Source organism: Scyliorhinus torazame, chromosome 12, assembly GCF_047496885.1.
Source record: "Scyliorhinus torazame isolate Kashiwa2021f chromosome 12, sScyTor2.1, whole genome shotgun sequence".
NCBI classification, from domain to species: domain Eukaryota; kingdom Metazoa; phylum Chordata; class Chondrichthyes; order Carcharhiniformes; family Scyliorhinidae; genus Scyliorhinus; species Scyliorhinus torazame.
Genome location: NC_092718.1, coordinates 209,014,168 through 209,038,027, shown reverse-complemented (window position 1 = coordinate 209,038,027; position 23,860 = coordinate 209,014,168). Strand labels below are relative to the sequence as shown.

General features: G+C 49.9%; 1 protein-coding gene across 14 annotated transcripts in view; it reads right to left on the bottom strand.

Moving 5' to 3' along the window:
• The window catches only part of msi2b (musashi RNA-binding protein 2b), a 603,647-nt gene that overhangs the window by 24,976 nt on the left and 554,811 nt on the right, over positions 1 to 23,860 (bottom strand). For 11 of the 14 annotated variants that reach the window (XM_072469818.1, XM_072469819.1, XM_072469820.1 and 8 more), the window contains one exon: positions 9,196 to 9,372. The exons of the other annotated variants lie outside the window; for them this stretch is intronic. In XM_072469818.1, the coding sequence (XP_072325919.1) occupies positions 9,196 to 9,372 (177 nt within the window). The remainder of the gene's footprint in view (positions 1 to 9,195; positions 9,373 to 23,860) is intronic. 14 annotated transcript variants of the gene reach the window in all.

Sequence of the window (23,860 nt, the reverse complement as noted above, 5' to 3'; positions counted from 1 at the left end):
CCACCATGCTGCCCTCAAATCCACTCGGCACTTCTGGTTGAAGATTGTTGCAAATGCACTGATGTGTTGTCCCCGTGATTGAGGATGGGGATATTTGTGGAGCCTCCTCCTCCAGTTAGCTTAATTGTCCACCACCATTCACGACTGGATGTGGCAGGACTGCAGAGCTTAGATCTGGTCCGTTGGTTGCGGCTTGGCTTAGCTCAGTCTACCGCATGCTGATTCTGCTGCTTGACAAGCAAATAGTCATATCTTGTAGCTTCACCAGGTTTACACCTCACTGTCAGCTATGCCTGGTACTGCTCCCTGGCATGCTCTCCTGCACTCTTCATTGAACCAGCGTTGATTCCCCCAGCTCGGTGATAATGGTAGAGTGGGAGATATGCCGGGCCATGAGGTTACAGGGTGGTAACCACACACTATGATGGAGGGTGTCCTCAATGTGAAGACAGGACTTCATCTCCACAAAGACCTACCAATACTGCCATGGACAGATGCATCTGGGACAGGTGGATTGGTGAGGATGAGATCAAGTCTGGTTTTCCCTCTTGTTGGTTCCCTCACCACCTGCCGCAGACCTGGTCGAGTAGTTATGTCCTTTAGGGCCCGGCCAGCTCGGTCAGTAGTGGTGCTACCGAGCCACTCTTGGTGATGGACATTGAAGTCCCCCACCCAGAGTACATTCTGCACCTTTGCCACCCTCAGTGCTTCCTCCAAATGGTGTCCAACATGGAGGAGCTGTCGGGGCAGTAGGTGGTAATTAGGAGGTTTCCTTGCCCTGATGCCATGAGACGTCATGGGGACCAGAGTGGATGTTGAAGTCTCCCAAAGTGGGACAGGACATACCCAGAGATGGTGATGGCCTGGGACGTTGTCTGCCGGGTATGCTTCCGTGAGCACAGCAGTGTCAAGCTGCTGCAAGACTTATCTGTGGGACTTCGTATGGTCGACAGAGCTGGGTTTGCCATTGACATTCCCGATACCCACGGCGGTGGTGGACGATCCAACCCTTTCTTTCCCTTTAGTTTTCTTTGTAGCGATTTGATACAACTCAGTGTCTCACTCGGCCATTTCGGAGGGCATTTAAGAGTCAACCGCATTGCTGTGGGTCTGGAGTCACGTGTAGGCCAGACCAGGTAAGGACGGCAGATTTCCTTCCCTGAAGGACATCAGCGAGCCAGACGGGCTTTTACAACAATTGGCAATGGTTTCATGGTCACTATTAATGAGACTAGCTTTTTAAATCCAGATTTAGCGACTGACTTTAAATTCCACCGGCAGCTGTGGTGAGAATTAAACTCCTCTCCCCAGCAGGAGCCTGGATTTCTATTCAGTCACTGCAGGAGACCTTGGTGAAAGCAGGGGGCCATTTTTATGCTTTTTAATACTATCCTCCAGCTTTTGCAAAATGGCAAAGATATGTTTGAGTGCGAGAATGACCAGGGGAGGAAGGCGTAGTGAAGCCGAGTTCAGACAATGGGTAGACCAGAGCTTCTCACTGCTTCGCACTGGGACAACCTGAAGAACAAGGCCACAAATGCAGCCCGCTCTTATAGAAGGGGTATTTTGCTGGTCTTGTGAAGTCACTAGGTTAAGAAGTGGTGGTCCATCTACACTGCTGGAAAATGTCTGGGTTGGGAGAATCAATGATTCACGTTAATGCAATCATGTCCATAGAGCAGTGAAGGCTGGGAATTCTGCAGCGAGTAACTCACCTCCACACTCCCCAAAGCCTATCCACCATCTACAAGGCACAAGTCAGTGACGGAACGTTCTCCACTCGTCTGGGCTCCACATTCAAGAAGCTCGACACCATCCAGCACAAAGCAACTTGCCTGATTGCTCCCCCTTCCACAAACATTCACTCCCTCCACCGCCTACACACAGTGGCAGCACCATAAGCAGCACCTTCCAAACCCCTGACCTAGACCACCTAGAAGGACACGGACGTCGGAACATCACCACCTGCACGTTCCTCTCCGAATCAAAAACCACCTTGACTTGGAACTATTTAGCCGTTCCTTCACTGCCGCTGGGTCAAAACCCTGGATCCCCTTCCGAACAGCACTGTGGACGTTCCTAGACCACGAGGACTACAACAGTTCAAAGGGCAGCTCACCAACATCTTCTCAAGGGCAATTAGTGATGGGAAAAAAAAATGTTGGTTTTACCAGTGATGCCCACGTCTGTGAACGAATATACAAACGAAAGAACATAACAATGGATTAACACTTCGTATCTTTCCGACTGACACCCATTCCACCTATGACTCTTGCAAATTTCTCCACAGTGCACTCCATGCGAAGACTTCGAAATACAAGAGAGTGATCAATAAATCCAATCAGGAACCCGGGAGGAACCCACTACCCAGTGAATGGTTAGGACATGCAGGTCACGGCCACATATTGCGATCGTGGTGAATAGCACAGGTGCATTTCAGAGGAAGCTAGATAAGCAGGTAAGGGAGAGAGGAACGGAGAGGTGTGTTGATGGGTTGAGATGAAGAGGGGGTGGGAGGAGGCTTATGTGACCCCCAACGTCCATTTCTGTGCTGTAAACACAATGCAATAATTCATCAAATTTGTGTGAGTTGCAATGAGAACACAACACAGCTGATATCCTTCCAAACGTGGGTGGTTTTGGTGTTTCATTTACTGCTAACGGGTCTTTATTCCTGAGAATTATTAGAAGGCGTTAAAGTGCCTGGTATCAGTGCCAGGAACAAAGCGATAGCCCAGTAAACTGGCCCGAGCCTTTCAACGTGTTGGTAACATCGCAATGTAGTGGAATTCACAAGCATTCTTTGCTGAGTGCGTGTTAAACCTGCCTCACCTACATGTGAGTTATTCCACGTTATTCCACTATTACATGGTGATGTCTTTATCATTCATCTTCTTCCTCGAAGAAATGAGGGGAGTGACTTTCGTTCTTGCTGGATTCAGAAAGGGGTTTAATTGGCGGAGCTCAGTAAATGCAGTAGCTAACTTTTTTGTCATGAAGCTTCCTTCCCAACTCTCATACTATTCCAAAAGATGGCTTTTATTCCCAAACCTATTGGGGGAGGAAGGCCGGCGAGAGCTTTGATCAAGTGGGTGTTCTAAATTCCAATGGACTATCTGTACTTTTCTCTGATTCCGTAAAAGCAACTCGCTGTTTTAGCCTGCTGTGTCTCTGGCCCTGGGTGTGATAGTTTCTGTCTCCTAGAATAATCCCCAAGGGCATTCTCCCCCAACATCCTGCTGCCACTTCAGCAGAACCGCCTGGGCTGCCTAAAAAGAACTTGACGCCGGAGAAACAGGTCAACCAGCCCGGCCAGTCTGTACAGAGCCCTGCTTAATCCGGTCTGCATGAGGCTGCCACGTGACTCCCTTGCTTGGTTTGCACAGAGCGCTGAAGGGGCGTTGGTGAACCCTTCCAGCCGATTCTTTGCCTCAGAACTCCTTCCTTTACAGTGTTTGTTGCGCCTGTTCCCCATTTGCAATTGGCAAAACGTAACAATGAGACAAGACTTGTACACCCACGCTGACGGGACAGGCGTTGTAACCTGGAATGGAGGCCAGTGAGACGGCAAGGCAGGAACCTTTCTGCTGCTGGCTCCCTACTGAAAATGAGTTACTTCCTATTGCTCGTTCGGTGCCCTGGAGCGAACAGGCTAGCTGTGTGCGATCAATGTCAGAGGATGGATCAGTGGGCCCTGAACTCCTACACCAGAGTTCTCTGCTCTCTGCTGTCTTCTAATCTGTTTAGGCCTCTAAAGAACAATAAAGGAGCTGGAAGATTGTGGCATGGGGGGAAACAATGTGTGAATGTCATTGTTTTAGTGTGACGCTGAGTTAGGCCAACCCTCAGTCCCGAGCCCTGATTAGCGGCAATCTCAGTGACAGTGGCACGAGAGACCTCAATGTGATCTGGCAGAGCAGAAGAGGCTCAGAGAGACCGTTCTAACACCATGGCTCAGATCTAGGGCTGCCAACCCCGACTGGATGCACTCCGGGAGGTTGTGTCACCTGAATTCCAACCCCCCCCCCCCCCCGCCCCCCGCCAATTACTCACAAAGCCCTTTCCCCTCCCCATATATATATAAACTAATAAACGGAAGGATTAAAAACTAAATACACTATTTTCTTAACGTCTCTGTGATTTATCCCAGGGTTTTGCTCGCCCATCGTCTCCAGAAGATTAATGGTCGCCGGGGTTTGGCAAAGCCAATTTGGATCCTGCAACCGCGTTTGGTTTTAAATGATGGCTGGGGTGACGCGATGCCGTCAGCAGACTGTGACCTATCTATTAAAAGGGGAGGAAAATGGGGACCGAATCCATCCGATGTGCAAGCGAGGCGATTCTCTTGTCCACGTGGAGGGCGCTGCCGGGAGCCTTTGCAGGTATTGTCAGGTAACGCGCACCCCCCCCACTCGAGGCACTCTCCCACAAACAAATGACAGGTCAATGTGGGGCAAATGCTCCCAGGCATATTTTCCCCAAACCCACTTTTCCCTCAACATTTGGCACGTTAGAGGAAATTATGATGCATAACAAAAGCTCCCATGAGATACAAGGAGGTGCAATCTGCCTTGTTCACAGGAAATCTCCTTTTTTTTTTAAGTGACGGAAGGTTTCCTTTGAGAGGAATTAAAAAAAAGTAATTTTTAAAATTAAATTTGGACCGCCCAAATATTTTTTCTCCCAATTAGGGAGAAGTTTAGCGTGGCCAATCTACCGATCTTGCACATTTTTGGGTTGCGGGGTTGAGACCCATGCAGACGCGGAGAGAATATGAAAGCTCCACACGGACAGTGGCCCGGGGCCGGGATCGAACCCGGGTCCTCGGCAACGTGAGGCGGCAGTGCTAATCTCTGCTTTAAAAGTGAAATCCTGTCCACCGGTTTATTTTCATTGGTTATTTGGGAAATTCATTTATTTTAGAAACGTTATCTCCACAGGGATCATAACACACTATGCTGTAGTCACCCTGGTTTAGGAAGTGTGATACAGCTGAGTTGTTGTAATGAATCGCAGTTGGCAACACTTGACAACGAGTGAAGTAGTTTGAGATGTTGCTGTGAGGTGTGCATGGTCCATTAATCTCCTGGAGTGGTTTTGATCACCTGAGTGGGGAGGGGCGAATAGAGGGGAATTTTCCAGAATATTTTTCCCTCCCTCGATTCTGAGATCTTTTCTGGCGCTCCCAGGAGATTGTGTGGCTGTGCTGGTGGAGCGGGAGGCCGGATAGGCAGTGTGTCGTTCTGATCCATTTTGAGATGTGGGGCAGGCTGGGTGAAGCAGTGGGTCCCTTCCTGTCCGGTCATTTTTGTGCGTTCATACATAGATACATAGAAGATAGGAGGAGGCCTTTTGGCCCTTCAAGCCTGCTCCGCCATTCATCACCATCATGGCTGATCATCCAACTCAATAGCCTAATCCTGCTTTTTCCCTGTAGCCTTTGATCCCATTCTCCCCAAGTGCTATATCCAGCCGCCTCTTGAATATATTCAATGTTTTAGCATCAACTACTTCCTGTGGTAATGAATTCCACAGGCTCACCACTCTTTGGGTGAAGAAATGTCTCCTCTCTGTCCTAAATGGTTTACCCTGAATCCTCAGACTGTGACCCCTGGTTCTGGACACACTTGGGATCATCTTCCCTGCATCTACCCTGCCTAGTCCCATTAGAATTTTATAAGTCTCTATGAGATCCCCCCCTCATTCTTCTGAACTCCAGTCAATCTCTCTTCGTATGACAGTCCCGCCATCCCTGGAATCAGTCTGGTAAACCTTCGCTGCACGCCCTCGAGAGCAAGAACATCCTTCCTCAGAAAAGAAGACCAAAATTGCACACAGTATTCTCTGCGTGGCCTCATATTTGACAAGGATCTGTGTAAACATAACCCTTTCGCCATTTATTGATGTGGTGGGTGGTGGTGTGTTACCATTCGCGCAAGGAGTCCAAGTTGCTGTGGCAACATGAACTTTTACATGTCTGGTGTGGTCTAGGGTGATGGATAGTGATGGTCGAAGCTTCAACTTTCTCCTTATCACCTGACTGACCAGGAATCTTTCCCATTCTTCCCACTTGCCATTGGCCTGTGTTGGAAGGATTTGCAAGTTGATAATCATCTGTTTTGTCATCTATATACATCATATAGAAACATACATAGAAAATAGAAGCAGGAAGAGACCATTCGGCCCTTCGAGCCTGCTCCCCCATTCATTATGATCATAGCTGATCATCAAGTTCAATACCCTGATCCCGCCTTCCCCCCTTTAGTCCCAAGAGCTACATCGGATTCCTTCTTGAAATCACACAACATTTTGGCCTCAGCTACTTTCTGTAGTAGTGAATTCAACAGATTCACGAAATAAATTTCTTCTCACCTCAGTCCTTATCATCAAACTATGACCCCTAGTTCTGGAATCCCCCACCATCCGGAACATTCTTTCTGAACCTACCCTGGTTACACCTGTTGGAATTTTATAAGTTTCAATGAGATCCCCTCTCACTCTTTTGAACTCCAATTAATATAATCATAACTGACTTAATCTCTCCTCATCTGACAGTCCCGCCATCCCAGGAATCAGCCTGGTAAACCTCCGCGGCACACCCTCCATAGCAAGAACATCCTTCCTCAGGCAAGGACACCAAAACTGCACACAAATCTCCAGGTGTGGCCTCACCAATGCCCTGTACAATTGCAGTAAAACATCCCTATTCCTATACAAATCCTCTCGATATGAAGGTCGACATACTATTTTCCTTCTTAACTGCCTGCTGTACCTGCGCGCTTACTTTCAGCGACTGATGCATTAGAACACCAAGGTCTCGCTGAGTATCCACCTCTCTCAATTTACACCTATTCAAGTAATAATCGGCCTTCCTATTTTTGCTACTGAAGTGGGTAACCTCACATTTATCCACATTACACTGCATCTGCCACGCATATGCCCACACACTCAGCCTGTCCAAATCCCACTGAAGCATCTCTGTATCCTCCTCACAGCTCACCCTCCCGCCCAACTTTGTATCATCTGCAAATCTGGAGATAATACATTTAGTTCCCTCGTCCAAATCATTAATGTGAACAGTGGGGTCCTAGCACAGATCCCTGCGGCACCCCACCAGTCACTTGAACCCCAAACCTCTGGCTTAGAGGCAGGGCCGCTACCCACTGCGCACAAGGCTTCTAATTTATTGATGAGCTTCTATACAAATAGAATTTACATTCTTATAGCATCTTTTACACTCTTAGGACGCTGCAAAGCATTTCACAGTCAACCAATGATCTTCCTCTTTGGCGTAGTTCCTGTTGTTATAAAAGAAAACGTGACATTCAATTTGCAAACAGCAAGGTCCCACAAACAACAATGAGATGCATGTGCTTTGGTGGCGTTGGCTGAGGGGGAGAAGGAGAAGCCAGGAATGCAGGAGAATCCCTTTGCTCATCGGCAAATGGCGGCATCACATTTCTTTTACCTCAGAACAATTGGGACCTGGGTTTAAGAGATCATCTGAATCCAACACTACTGAGAGGGCTGCATTCCCTCAGTGCCGCTCTCCGAAGGAGTGTCAGCCTGGATTACAGGCTAAAATTTCTGGAGTGGGACTCGAACCCACAACCTGAGAATGTTACCCGACCGAGCCGAGCTGGCCTTTCCAGGATGATTGACCATTTTTGTTTTGGAAAAAAAACAAAACCTTTTCTCAGGGTGACACTGCCCCTTTAAGCATTTTTTCGTTCACCGACAAAACTAACTCCCTGTAACACAGAAGCAAAACAGTTGTGGCTGCTGGAAACCTGAAATAAAAAGAGAAGTGGAGAGAGAAACAGGGTTAATGTTTGAAGTCGATTCACTTTATATTGGAAGTCGATTAACTTTCGTCGCAACTGATTCTGGTGACACTTCATTAACGTTAACTCGGTTTCTCTCTCCACACAGGCTACCTAAGCTGCTGAATACTTCGAGCATTTACTCTTTATATTACTAACTCGCCTCTGCTTCCCAAGCTACAATCCCCCTTCCGGCTACCAATTTCTGTTTAGGATAGAGAGAGACGATTCACCTCCTAGCCGACCCAAAACCATTGCTTGCCGACCAGTCCGATAAGTGCTTATCGCAGGTGAGGTGGCCTCATCTCTGGCAGAACCCATACCCGCCTGCCTCCTCCCGTTGGACAGGAACAGCGCTGCTGGGTCAGTGGGACAGTGAATCGCAAAGTTGACACAGGAGGGACTGGGTGGCACTAATGTCGGCTGCAAAAAAACACGATCCTGTGCCCATAACCTTGCCACGTTGGGTTTCTAATGTAGAACGGACAAAGGCAAGTGGGTGGCCAGGTGGGCATGGGGAGGGGTGATTGAAAGAGGCTCCAAATTCAGGACTAAAGTGAGAAAAAATAAAGTAGCGACGTTGACCCGGGCGGCGAGGGGAGGGTATCCTCTCCTCGCAGATGGTGCTCTGCAGTATGGCCAGTAGCGCAGGGCCCTCTCCACTGGCAACGGTGGGTGATGGGGTTGGGGATGGCTGGAGAGGCAGGTAACGTGTGAGGCGAAGCAGTCAGGAGAAGGAAACTCCAGTAAGGGGAGAGGGGGGGGGGGGCGACACAAATGGCACGTGACACCGTGGGAACTTCTTAAAACCAGAAGAATGAGCCAAGTCTGCACTTTTTTTTTTAAGTTCATAACTCACAACAGGCTTTGCCTCTCTGGGGAAATAAAAGGACCCGCTCACATCTCTGTGTAAGTTTTAGAAGGGTGCGAAAATCGCTCTGAGGAGAGAGAGATTGCTTAATTATTCCGCACATGCACCGGTTGAATACACAATTAATTACATATCATCGCAGAAAATTAAAATGATCAACAGCTGTTTTTTTTTTGGGCGGGGGGGGGGTGGGGGGTGGTCGGGGACACGGAAGGCAGCAGGTGAGGTGAAAAATCTTTGCGCTCTTGTGAAAAAAATAATTAAACTCCAACATAAATAATCGTGAATGCCCCTCTCACCCACCACGGTTGATGGGTCAGGCGTGCAGATGCGGCCTCACTGCTCCAAGTCGCGTGGCGTTCCTTATAAACAGATGAACAAACACTTAATCCCATTGTCCCGCCGCTCCCACCGTCCCCGATCTGCCATCAACCCCCCACCCCCCCCACCACCACCCTCCTCCCGCTCCGCCACCAAAGGAAATGAATCTGTAGCACAAACCTGGGTTCTTAAACTGATCCGGATTGGTTAGATGGTGCAGGGAAGGGCTGCTGGCTGACGGAGCGTGCTCGCTGCGCAGCATCTGCGCGGCCCGCAGTCCGACCGAACCGTAGTCCGCAAACGAGAAGGAGGCCCGTTGATCGCCGGGCGTGGAATAGAAACCGTAATCGGGAAACCCTGCGAGACACAGGGGACCTTTAAAATCATTGTCCAAGCAGCACAGGATTAGCACAGGGCCAGTGTACGCTGGCCCACGCACATCACATGAAGAAAACAGCAAGGCTAGAACTTGGAAGTTTAAGCAAAGTATTGATACACGGACACACAGTAGACGGAAACCACCGAGAATGTAGGATGGGCTGCCCACAGACAGGTATAGGGACTAACAGCTAAAGGCATTCCTATTCCCTGTTTCTTGCCAATTCCCTCTAACATATTCTATTGAACCCGGATTCAAGTATATTAAAGTTCCTTCGATTGGACACCTATTTAAATGCATTAAGTACAGTTCGGGTTTATCTGAAGAAAAAAGGTCCAACAACAATTGCTTTATCCCGTCAATTCTGGATCAAGCACAGGGTTTCTTTTTCTTTTTTTTTGTTTGTGATAGAAACTGGGAGGGAGGCCATTCAGCCCTTCGAGCCTGCACCGCCATTCAATATGATCCTGGTTGACACTCGATCTCAATGCCATGTTCCCGCTTTCCAACCCACACCCCTTGAAGCCATTAAAAGCTAAAATAAAAAAACGATCGCCTTCTTGACTCCCACAGCCGTCGGTGGTAGAGAATTCCACAGCTTCACTACTCTTAGAGCGAAGAAATGTTTCCTCACCTCAGTCCTAAATGGTCTAGCCTGTATCCTCAGACTGTGTCTCCTGGCTCTAGATTCCCCAACTCAGGGGAAACATCCTCCCTGAATCTAGCCTGTCCAACCCTGTTAGAATTTTATACATTTCAATCAGATCTCCTCTCGTCCGTCTAAACCCGAGTGAATGCAGGTCCAGTCAAAACAATCTCTCCTCACAGGACAATCCCGCCAACCCACGGTATCAGCCTATCCACCGCATACCCCCTATGGCAAGACCAAAACTGCTTGCGATACTCTATGTCTGGTCTCACTAAGGCCCTGTATAAATGCAGTAAGTATTCTCCACTCAATTCCCTCTTTATGTCTCTCTTTATCTTTTCCTTTTAAATTTAGAGTCCCCAATTCTTTTTTTTCCCCCAATTTAGCGTGGCCAATCCATCTAACCTGCACATCTTTTTGGGTTGCGGGGATGAGACGCAAGCAGCCGGGGGAGAATGTGCAAACTCCTCATGAACGGTGACCCGGGGTCGGGATCGACCCCGTGAGGCAGCAGTGCTAACCACCGAGCCGCCCTATGTCTCTCGTTACCTGCCAGGCACGTGCTAACTGAAGTGATCGATTGACGAGTGGGGCTGCGAGTTATCTCACCGCTGCGAGGGCCTCTGAAATGATAAACAATTGGAGCCCCATGCATGGTGAAAATTTGAGCTGGAGGGTCTTGCTTTCCTGGCAAGGCATTGTACATTTAATTTAAGGAAGTTTCCTTCCTAAGCCAGTGCCCTGCTTATGGACTGCCCGACCAGCTCATGCTGGTACCCATGGCCACTGGATGGGTAAGGTCCTCTTTCCTTTCCTGGCCAGTAAGGGAAGGCAGGTCACCCTTCCCTTATAGGCCCTGCAACAACTGTCAGGCTGGCGTTTTCATCAGACAGATAATCCACTTTCCCAGTTCATTGGCCAAGCAGGAAACCCAGAAAGGAACCTCATGGGGCATGTGCTTGAACATACACTCATAACGGGGGTACACATCTATGCTTGAACAGACACTCATAACGGGGGTACACATCCGTGCTTGAACAGACACTCATAACGGGATACACATCCGTGCTTGAACAGACACTCATAACGGAGGTACACATCCGTGCTTGAACAGAACCTCATAACGGGGTACACATCTATGCTTGAATATACACTCATAACGGGGTACACATCTGTGCTTGAAAATACTCTCATAACGGGGTACACATCTGGGCTTGGACATACTCTCATAACGGGGGTACACATCTATGCTTGAATATACACTCATAACGGGGTACACATCTATGCTTGAACATACACTCATAACGGGGTACACATCTGTGCTTGAAAATACTCTCATAACAGGGGTACACATCTGTGCTTGAAAATACTCTCATAACAGGGGTACACATCTGTGCTTGAACAGACACTCATAACGGGATACACATCCGTGCTTGAACAGACACTCATAACGGAGGTACACATCCGTGCTTGAACAGACACTCATAACGGGGGTACACATCTATGCTTGAACATACACTCATAACGGGGGTACACATCTATGCTTGAATATACACTCATAACGGGGTACACATCTATGCTTGAACATACACTCATAACGGGGTACACATCTGTGCTTGAAAATACTCTCATAACGGGGTACACATCTGTGCTTGAATATACACTCATAACGGGGTACACATCTGGGCTTGAAAATACTCTCATAACAGGCTACACATCTATGCTTGAACATACACTCATAACGGGGTACACATCTGTGCTTGAAAATACTCTCATAACAGGGGTACACATCTGTGCTTGAATATACACTCATAACGGGGTACACATCTGGGCTTGAACATACACTCATAACGGGGTACACATCTAGGCTTAGGGAATTTAAATCCAGTTAATAGAAAATGTTTAACAAAAGTTTATATCTGCAAGGATGGGAGTGAAACTACCAGACTGCTGTAAAAATGTATCTGGTTCACTCATGTCCTTTAGGGGAGGAAATCTGCAGACCTTACCCTGTCTGGTCTACACCTGAGTCCAGACCCACAGCAATGTGATTGACTGTTAACTGTCTCTGAAATGGCCGAGCGAGCCACCCTATTGGCCAATCCTGGTGAAGTGTAGGGAGAAAATCCAGGATAGATTTAATTCCCGATCATCGGTATCCCTTCGCTGTTCATGTCCCGATTTCCACTCAGACATCTTTTCTTTAAATAAATTTAGAGTGCCCAATTATTTTTTTTCCAAGGGGCAATTTAGCGTGGTCAATCCACCTACCCTGCAGATCTTTGGGTCGTGGGGGTGAGACCAACGCAGCCACGGGGAGAATGTGCAAACTCCACACGGACAGTGACCCGGGGCCGGGATCGAACCCGGGTCCTCAGCGCCGTGAGGCAGCAGTGCTAACCACTGCGCCACTGTGCTGCCCTTACCCCGCAGACATCTTGCCTGAACGTTTGTTGAGGTACATTTACATTGACATCTAGTACCACTGCCCTGGACAATCAGCACAATGTGGTGACCTAACCATGCAGGGCAAGATAGTCCAGTTCGATTCTATATTCCATTAATGTCAACACCTACATGGTCACCTGCTGATGATCAACAGCAGGAACCTTGGCTACCCCCCCCCCCCCCCCCCTCCTCCCAAAACTCTTACTTCCCTAGTCCAGAAGGATTAAGACCTATTGTAACCCCAACTGCCGCACTGCCCCAACATTGTACAGTTGACATGTTGCAGATGAGGGCATCAGGTCTAAGGCCTTCTGTTGTACTGCCACACCATGTTTCCAATTCAGTAGACCACAATGTGAGAACCTTTCATTTGGAGGCTTGCGAATCTGTGGAACTCTCCCCCCAAGGGACTGCAGATGCTCAATCGCTGAGTCAACTGGAGGCTGGGATCGATAAATCGTTGGTCACTCAGGGGAATCGAGGGGATGGTGGAGCAGGCTCGAGGGGTTGTACGGGCTTCTCCTGCACCCATTTCTTATCCGAGTTTTGAAAATATTTTTTATCCCATCCGTAAAAGTTACAAAGCCAATGGGCAGAATGGACGGGGCAACCCCATAATCCATCTCATCGCTTGCTCCAAATACCAATTCAAATTCCAGCTGAACCCAATTCTTGGTCTCCGCAAGAGAGACGTACAAGATTTAACCCGCGAGGAAAAGGATATCGCGCCTCATCTTGGGCTTAACCTCACGGTGCTTGATCTCAGCCAATAGGCCCAGAAGCGATTCCTATTTATCTAATATGAGAGCCTGAGATTGGCCTGGAGTTGAGAAAGAAGACAATTCTGATGCGGTTTCTCGGAGCTGTGTGTTTAAATCATATTCACCCATAAAGTCAACCAAATCCACTGTTTTCAGTGCTTTCAGTGCCAAGTTTAAGCTGTTTCCGCACCCGCCCTCCCTCTCCGGCACGTAAAAACCAACTGTGAATTAATGATTTGCTCACCTGGTTTCTGGGTTACCCTGCCAGGGATCCCCGTTTAGCCCTGGCTTCTCCCGCCCAACCCCAAATTCCTCAGCAGCACAGGTTTGAAATTAAGACAGCGTAGGCCGGGTTCCCTCATGTTTTTATTTGAGGACATTGGTTCCTTTTCTGGACCCAGGTTAGTTCTTGGGCAGGAGTTGCTGGGTGCGGCCAAGGGTCAAGGGTCAGCAAAGGTCGAGCGGGAGTTGCCGACAGTTTCGACGTCAAGCCACGAACGTCAACGTTCAGAATACTGGCGGTAACACTCTCAGGACAGGAAATGAGGGGCGGGGGGTGTGGTTGACGGAACGCCATAGAGTAGAAAGATAAATGTCCGGTCTGTTAAGCGTTAAACTTTTCTATATTGATTTTCCAGATTGACTCATTGTTGAAAACATTCTAATGGGCTCATTTGTGAAACTGCTCTTCACCTGTGGAATAAAAGCCTCTCATAGTGGATCGATGCACGCCCGATTTCTCGTTTCCACTGATTACAATGGCAAGGAATAATTTCTGCTGACTCCACGATTGCCAGTACAGTGTTTGCTTATTCCGTCGGAAGATTGCTCAGAGCTCAAGGAGACGAAGTACGCTCTCACCTTAGCAACACATCCGCTGAATGATCATCGCCCACCCCCCCCACCCCCCAACGCAAGCAACGTTACATATTTCTTACAGCCAAACAAACGGGCTACGACCAACAGGAATCTCAGTGGCTCCACCGCCTGGCAAGAACTGGTTAGTTCCCGCAGTGCCCTGCTGATCCCAAGTTCTAAAATTCCCTTCCCCACCCTGCCATTTTCTGGCACAGGAAAGGAGCACTGGGGGAGGTGTGCTCGGGACATTGGTCTCTCTCTGGCTTGGAGATTGGGCTCCAATTGCCATCAGAGGGGTGGGTCCTGTGGTCTTCACTGGCAATCCTCAGTCCATGCCTTGGGACAGGATGATGCGCTAGAGTTCGCTGCAGGACACCCACCAGCTACACTTCTCCCACTGCCAACACCAACTCATGCAGGTGTATCAGCCCCATGAGGGGCGTAACCCCATTGATAACTGCTGTTGCAACAAAGATCTGCCCTAGGGGCCTTGTTTTCATTCCTTAAGGCACTCATTAAAACCTATGGGGATGGATTGTCCGTTTCAGCAGGTTGAAATGGAGAATTCGCGGGCGTTTCACAACGGCAAAATTGGCGCCAAACACTCACCGATTCTGGGACTGGTGAGGGGCTAGCAGAAGCGCCGGGTGAAACTCCCGGCTCCCGCGCCGAAAAGGGGCGGAAAATGGCCGGGTCCGTGGCCACGCAACCGCACGGCGACGACCTGCAGCGGTCGCGCCGTACAACATGGCGTCGGCCGTGCACGGAACCAACCCGTCAAATGCGACCCCACAGGCCACCCCCACCAGTCCTCGCGGAATTCCGCCCCCCCCCCCCCCCAGCCCGTCTCCCGTCCGATCGTGGCGGCACTGGACACAGTCCGCAGCCCCCACGCCGGGTTCCCGACCGCTCAAACCACACGTCAACCGCGCGGCCGGGAACCGGGCCCATCGGGGGGTGGGGGGGGGGAGAGCATCGCGGGAAGGCCTGCCGGTGACGTGCCAATGCCATTGCAGCGGTGCGCGATGCGATAACGCCATTTCGGAGGGGGGCAGAGACTCAAAAATCGGCGGCGCCCCCTATTTGGGCATTGCAATGGATTCTCCGCCCGATCGCCGATTACGATATTGGCGGCAGGCAACGGAGAATCCAGCCCACGATCTTCAGCCCATATGACTGAATATCACCTTAAGTGAATCAGTGTCATACCCATTTCAAAATGTACCTGTGAAGTGCCTGAGGACATTTAATCACCTTAAAAACGCCATGTAATCAGAAGTTGTCGTTGGTCACAGAGGCCTGTGGGTACCGTACCGGCCCAGAAGATGTGAAGGAAACAATGCAAAAGTGCTGTTTGCATGCCCTCATTAAGTCAGTGATTTGGGACACAGGGAGCAAGGGGTCGTGTGGAGTGGAGGGGGTGGGGGTGGGGGGGGAGGGGGGGGGTGGCAAGGCGGGTACCAGGATAGACAAACACCTCTCCATGACATTTTCATGGTGGCGCAGTGGTCAATCTGAAATCTCGAGCCCCAATCCAGAGATCTGGTTCAACCCAACTCGGGATGTAGCCAAACCTCTGGGAAAAGCACCTTGGGAAAAGGGCCTCACGCGCACTTGCAGAGGCTGGGATGAAGGAGTTTGGACTTTACGGCACAATTTTGAAGGAAGTGAAAGCATTGGCTGGGTCCTGGCTCAATCGACAGACAGAAAGGAGCGGAGTTGGTTGAGAGTATCAATTCAGCAAAAGAACCTTTCCGTTAACTGCTCAGGGAGGCACGATGGGGAAGTTGGTCGCATCCGGAAAATTGACACTCTGATTGCCCTGGAAGGCCATGGATAAGGAGGAATCGAGAGGCTGCAGGAAACCATCTTAAACAACATGGAGTAAGTGTGGGAAAGAGAGAATGCAAAGTTGCTGGAGAGGCTTGTTTTTGACAGTGGATGCAAGAAGCAAGCAGCCATTCCAAAAGGGAAACTTCGGAACAGCTCGGAAGACTATGCACAAGAACATGTTGTTGGGAGTTCGAACGTCCCAGTCTCCCAAAGAGGGAAGAATTGAGTTTCGAGTTGCATTTCTGACATAAAGGTTCTATGAAGTTCAATAAAAGCCGTCGTATTTTTATACTAATTAAAAACAATTATTTAGAAAATTTTGACCTAACCTCTGATTACCCTCAGGATTAAACGAAGGTTAATATTTAAAAAGACATAAAGGAGAGCCAGGTCGACAATCTATACTTGGTGGCGGACACGTTAATGGATTAAGAACGCCAATCTCTCTTTCGAACGTACGAGCCCTATATTTAACAGCCAGCTCAAAAGCTCATTGCACAAACATCATTAGTGTCAGTAACAGCTGCTTCAGTGGGATAAATCATCTCCCCTTACTGTCCAATCCCAGATGCTGCACAATGCAAAAAATAAAAATCAATATATAAAATTTCCTGAGGGCAGGAACTAGCTCCCAGTAATGTTCCGTTGAGGTTGCGCGGGTGGGCGGCAGTGCACAAATAGCACAGTGGATAGCACTGTTGCTTCACAGCGCCAGGGTCCCAGGTTCGATTCCCGGCTTGGGTCACTGTTTGTGCGGAATCTGCGCCACTTGCATTTCATTAGCGGGCTCGACTCGGTATTCTCCGGGGCCTCCGCGATTCTCCTCTGCCGATGGGCCGAGTTCCCGACGCCGCGGTTCACTTGCGCTTCCAAAAATGATGAAACCGGCATCGTGGCTGCTGAGGGAGAGAGAGGGGATACGGAAAATAGTTTGCTGACAGTTGTGCCGCTGGCCGGGGGGGGGGGGGAGGCTTCTGTCAGGGCTGGGGGGGAATAGTGGGGGGTGGCCCCGGAGGTGGGCTGTGGGGTCAGGGTGGACAGGCATGGAACACCATTGCTGCAGCCGGCAAGGCAGCTATGCAGCTGCGCATGCCGCTGACTATCCACTGTGAACTTAGTGCCAGGGGTCATATAGGTGCCCCCCAGTCCATCCCCCTGGGTGCCCCTGGCCCCAGCGTGTATGGGCACGCTCCAGCACAGCCAATGCCACCTTGTTGGTAGGGATGAGTGTGTGTGGGGAGTGTAATGTGTATGTGCGGCTGCAGCTTGTCGGCCACCCAAGTGTCAATCACAGACCCGCCGAATCCTGTGCCGTTTTCCATTGGAATCGATTGTGTTCCACATGGAGCCGGTGCTAGTCCCTTAATAATAACGGAAGCGGTCCATCTGCGGTGCAAGTTCCGCTGTCGTGAAAGTCCACAAATTCTGCGTTGGCGTCAACACTAAAGTCTCAGAAACGAAGAATCCCGTCCACTATCTGAAAAACGACACCTCCGATAAGCCTAAGACTGCCCCATCCGGCCATCCCAGGAAAAGATTCCCTGGGAGGTTGGAAGGCAAATGGTTCGGGGGGATATCAGTGGTGAGTCAGGACCGGGATATCGTGGAATGAAGTCTTCCCAGCAAGAACCCATTTTAAACTGACCCCAGAGTCGTTGACCAGGGGTACGTGTGGGGAGAATTATCGTGGCCTACAGATTTTGACCAGAGGGGGTGGGTGGGAAGGGAAAACAGCAGCAAAATAAAACAAAACAGCATGGTATTAACCTTCACTACTGTTCAATGCATTCAGAGGATACTTCCTGGCCCCACCCACTCACCCCAACCTTCCAATTGCAGCACACCCTCCCTCCCCCACTAACTGTTCCGTAAATCGGGATTCCTGTTGACTTCACCTGTGGGAAGCTTGACTACTGCCCACCAGCGAGCCACGAAAACTTTTTTTTAAAAAGGGACCTCGGAGCCAGTCCTGGGACAGATAGTCTTCGCTCCATGGTCGCCATTCGACCTTGTGACACTAAAATCTCCTCCTGCCGCCCCACCAAGGGCTCGTAAACCATGGGTTGTGAACCCCGGGAGAGAGAGAGAAGCATTTAGGCTCCCGCCTGAGCTGTGCTTTCGTATCATTCTTCTCTGCACTCCCCCTCAGCCCTGTGAACTGCCTTCCTTCGAGTATGCGTCCAATTCTCTTTTGAAAGGTACGACTGAATTTGTTTCTCGTCCCGTTTCAGGCAACGAATCCCCGTGTAAAGAAAGAATGGATTCCTCAATATCGCCTCTGGTCTTAAATCTGCCCTCGAGTTATCAACCTTTCTGCCGCTGCAGAGACTTTCTCTTTATTTACAATATCAAAACCTTTATGATTTTGGTAAGAAGTCTTACAACACCAGGTTAAAGTCCAACAGGTTTGTTTCGATATCACTAGCTTTCGGAGCGCTGCTCCTTCCTCAGGTGAATCAGCTTTATGATTTTGGACATCTCTATCAAATCTCCTCTTAACCTTCTCCGCTCGAGTAGAACAAGCCCACACTCTCCACGCAGCTCATCCGTGGCACTAAAGTTCTTCCGCACCTCCCCGTGATCTTGACACCCTGCCTAAAGTGCGCTGCCCAGAATCGAACCCAAGATGAATGTGCTTCTTTCGCTTCTTTTAGTTTCTCTCTCTTTCACACGTTTCCAAGCTCCCTTATTTTCTTTTAACAAAATGTTTTTGTTTTTTTGTGGCTCCCGTAATCTCTTTGTCAATTTCTAATCAAGATTCATGTCTTCCATGTTATTGCTAATCAGGCCTGGCTGATTGCTACAAAATAGCATCACAGATCGAGTCCTGTTATTTATTACTTGCCGAATTGGTTCAGTTCGACTCAAAAAAAAAACAGCCCCACTTCGGCGAGAGATCCTCGAGAAGCGCGGGGTCACTGCACAAAAAGGCAGCCCCTGCTCATCTTTAATCATTCTGAAAGGATTCTGTGATTTTAATCCATCTCTATTGCGAATGCTAATGGCTCCGTGTCCTTGGGAGTTCAAACGGTTCTCCGTGCATGTTGCTAATTAGGCGAGCAAGGAACTATTTGAAGTCTCTCATGTTTCTAATTAAGATCCTTAACAGCAAACAAATGCCAGGCAATGTCCTGCCCCATTCCCCCACTGCCCGAGCATTCATTACAACCTCTTCAGCGTCTTACTTCAGCTAGCGTCAGGGCTGTTTGCTTGTGTCATGTGATCTCATAGACTGGGCTTTGATTACCCGAGGTCGGTGGGAGAGGGATTTTCCAGCACATTTCTTTCCATTATTAGGTTTTTAATCTCAGCTTTTTCCGCCTCCCTCGGAAGATCACTTGGAGGTGGAGGGGGCGTCAGGAAGAAGGTTCGTCGACCCCAGACGCGGGGCTATTAAGGGAGCGGCGGAGGTCACAGGTGGAGTTTGGGCTGTTGACCACAGGGAAAGCGGTGGAACAGTTGAGGAAGGCAAGGGGGGTGATTTATGAGTACGGGGAAAAGACAAGCAGAATGTTGGCGCACCAGCTCAGGAAAAGGGAGGCAGCCAGGGAGATAGGTAAAATAAACAGTAGAGGCGGGAATACTGTCCTGGACCCAGCGGGGGTGAACAAGGTGTTTAAGGACTTCTATAGTAAATTATATGAGTCGGAATCCCCGGCTGGGGTGGCGGGGACGAGGCAGCTTTTGGGGCAGTTGAGGTTTCCGAGGGTAGATGAGGATCTGGTGGAAGGGCTGGGAACCCCAATTGAGATTGAGGAAATAATCAAGGGGCTGGAGGGCATGCAGTCGGGCAAGGCCCCAGGGCCTGACGGCTACCCGGTGGAATTCTATAAGAAGTTTTCAGAGATATTGAGCCCACTGCTGGTGAGGACATTTAATGAAGTAAGAGAGAAGGGAGTCAGTCCTCCCACCAACAATGTCGCAGGCCTCGATTTCATTGATCCTGAAACGGGAGAAGGATCCGGAGCAATGCAGGTCATACAGGCCAATTTCTCTACTGAATATGCACGCCAAATTGCTGGCTAAGATACAAGAATAGAGGACTGTGTCCCGGGGGTGATAGGGGAAGGCCAGGCGGGATTTGTAAAGGGCAGGGAACTAAAGGCCAATGTTTGAAGGCTTTTGAATGTTACTATGATGCCCTCAGAAGGAGGGGAGATGGAGGTAGCGATGGATGCGGAGAAGGCTTTTGATTGGGTGGAGTGGTATTACCTGTGGGAGGGGCTGGGAAGGTTTGGGTTTGGTGAGGGCTTTACTGACTGGGTGCGGTTGCTCTATCGGGCACCAGTAGCGAGTGTGCGTACGAACCGGCTGAGGTCGGGGTACTTTAAACTACACCGAAGGACGAGGCAAGGGTGCCCCCTCTCCCCATTGCTGTTTGCTCTGGCCATAGAGCCATTGGCCATGGCATTAAGAGCCTCTAGGAACTGGAAAGGGTTGGTTCGGGTGGGGGTGGAGCACTGGATCTCGCTTTACGCAGATGACCTGCTCTTGTATATTTCAGACCCGTTGGAGGGAATGGGGGAAGTAGTGCCTGGAGGCATTTGGCAATTTTTTGAGGTATAAATTGAACATGGGGAAAAGCGAGATGTTCGCGATCTGGGCAAGAGGACAGGAGAAGAGACTGGGAGAGCTGCCGTTTAGAATGGTAGGGAAGAGCTTTCGGAATCTGGGAATCCAGGTGGCCCTTGAATGGGAGGCACTGCACAAGGTAAGCCTATCCAGGTTGGTAGAACAAATGGAAGGGGACTTTAAGAGATGGGACATGCTCCCGCTATCATTGGCGAGGAGGGTACAGACCGTGAAAATGACGGTCCTCCCCAGATTTCTGTTTGTCTTTCAGTGCCTCCCCATCTTCATCCCGAAGGCCTTTTTCAAGCGGATGAATAAGATTATTTTGGGCTTTGTGTGGGCGGGTAAAACCCCGTGAGTGAAGAAAGTGTTGCTGGAGCGCAGTCGGGGGGAGGGTGGGTTGGCGCTGCCGAACTTCTGCAATTACTACTGGGCGGCTAATATAGCCATGATTAGGAACTGGGTAGTGGGAGGGGTCGGCATGGGAGCGGATGGAGGCAGTGTCTTGCAAAGGCACAGTTTGGGAGCACTGATAACGGCATCTCTTCCGTTCTCGCCGGCCCGATATTCCACATGTCCAGTGGTGGTGGCACTGTGAGAATCTGGAGGCAGTGCAGGAGATATAAGAGAGTGGAGCGAGCATCAGTTTGTACCCTGATTTTTGATAACCATCGGTTTGTACCAGGTAGGCTAGATGGCGGGTTACGGAGTTGGTAGAGGGCAGGAATTAGAAGGATGGGGGATCTGTTTATAGACGGGAGCTTTCCCAGCTTGAAGGCCTTGGAGGATAAATTTAAATTGCCAGCAGGGAACGGGTTTAGGTATTTGCAGGTGCGAGACTTCCTGAGAAAACGGGTGCCGGCCTTTCCGCTGCTGCCCCCACGGGGGATACAGGACAGAGTAGTCTCCAGTACCTGGGTGGGAGAGGGGAAGGTATCGGATATTTACCAGGAGCTTTCGGAGGTGGAGGAAACTCTGGTGGAGGAGCTCAAGGGCGAGTGGGAGGACGAGCTAGGAGGAGAGATAGAGGCGGGTCTATGGGCGATGCCCGAAGCAGGGTTAACACCTCCTCATCATGTGCCAGGCTTAGCCTGATACAATTTAAGGTAGTCCACCGGGCACACATGACAGCGGCTAGGATGAGCAAGTTTTTCGGGGTCGAGGATAGGTGTGCGAGGCACACGGGAAGCCCAGCAAATCATGTCCACACGTTTTGGGCATGACCGAAGCTTAGAGGGTTTTGGCAGGGTTTTGCTAAGGCAATGTCCACGGTGCTAAACACGGGTGGTGCCGAGTCCGGAGGTAGTGATCTTTGGAGGGTCAGAAGAGCCGGGAGTTCAAGGGGCGAAAGAGGCCGACGTCTTGGCCTTTGCCTCCCTGGTAGCCCGGAGACGGATCTTGTTAATGTGGAGGGACCCGATGGTCGGGTTCACCCGGAGGTGGCAGCCGTTCGGCGACTTTCTCGGGGAAAATTAAAATGTTGGCAGAAGCAGTATTCCGAGGGGGTTAGGGTTAGTAAACAGTTCTGAAGGAGGGTCATATCGGACTCGAAGCACTAACTCTTAGTTTCTCTCTCCACAGATGGTACCCGACTGTTGTGTTTATCCAGCTCTTTGATTTTCATAGAATTTACAGCGCAGAAGGAGGCCATTCGGCCCATCGAGTCTGCACCGGCCCTTGGAAAGGGCACCCTGCCTAAGCCCACTCCTCCACCCTATCCCCATAACCCAGTAATCCCACCTAACCTTTTTGAACACTAAGGACAATTTAGCATGGCCAATCCACCTAACCTGCGCATCTTTGGACTGTGGGTGGAAACCGGAGCACCCGGAGGAAACCCACGCACACACGGGGAGGATGTGCAGACTCCACACAGACAGTGACCCAAGCCGGGAATCGAACCTGGGACCCTGTAGCTGTGAAGCAATTGTGCTAACCACTGTGCTACCGTGCCGCCCGTTTTTATGTCAGACATCCCAACGTCTGCAGTACTCCGCTTTTACAGATGGACTAGACAATCTTTTCCTGCACCTGTCCCACGCCCAACTAAAACAACAGCTGTGCCTCATTGGGTGGCGTGTTAAAGTCCCACTCCAGCGCCACGATTTTGCGCCCGGGTTTGCCAAGAGTGCCAACAGCGACCCCGGTGCCAAAACATGGCAAGAGTCAGAAAATGCGAATCTCGCCGGCGAGGTGAGGTACCGATTTCAGATTTCCCCCAGTACCACTGCCGGTGGTGTAATGAGGTTGGTGCACAGAAAGGTTGGGAATCTCATGTTGAATGAATTGCGATGTTATCAGAGGACTGCCCCATCGTTCCCCGGTTTGGACGTCACATCAGCGAGGTGATATTTTGACGTTTTCAAAAATGGGAACCAGGCGGAGGAAACCCACCGAGTGCGATAGGGGCGTTGTTGGGCAGTGTCCTCCCTGGACCCTGCCACTGCTCCTGGAACGCTGGCATTGCCCCCAATAGGAGCACCATTGGCAGGGATAACCCTTAGAAGGCAGAGAGTAGCAATGGAAGGATGCTTTCCTAATTGGAGGGCTGTGACCAGTGGTGTTCCGCAGGGATCAGTGCTGGGACCTTTGCTGTTTGTAGTATATATAAATGATTTGGAGGAAAATGTAACTGGTCTGATTAGTAAGTTTGCAGACGACACAAAGGTTAGTGGAATTGCGGATAGCGATGAGGACTGTCAGAGGATACAGCAGGATTTAGATTGTTTGGAGACTTGGGCGGAGAGATGGCAGATGGAGTTTAATCCGGACAAATGTGAGGTAATGCATTTTGGAAGGTCTAATGCAGGTAGGGAATATACAGTGAATGGTAGAACCCTCAAGAGTATTGAAAGTCAGAGAGATCTAGGTGTACAGGTCCACAGGTCACTGAAAGGGGCAACACAGGTGGAGAAGGTAGTCAAGAAGGCATACGGCATGCTTGCCTTCATTGGCCGGGGCATTGAGTATAAGAATTGGCAAGTCATGTTGCAGCTGTATAGAACCTTAGTTAGGCCACACTTGGAGTATAGTGTTCAATTCTGGTCGCCACACTATCAGAGGGACGTGGAGGCTTTAGAGAGGGTGCAGAAGAGATTTACCAGAATGTTGCCTGGTATGGAGGGCATTAGCTATGAGGAGCAGTTGAATAAACTCGGTTTGTTCTCACTGGAACGACGGAGGTTGAGGGGCGACCTGATAGAGGTCTACAAAATTATGAGGGGCATAGACAGAGTGGATAGTCAGAGGCTTTTCCCCAGGGTAGAGGGGTCAATTACTAGGGGGCATAGGTTTAAGGTGAGAGAGGCAAGGTTTAGAGTAGATGTACGAGGCAAGTTTTTTTAC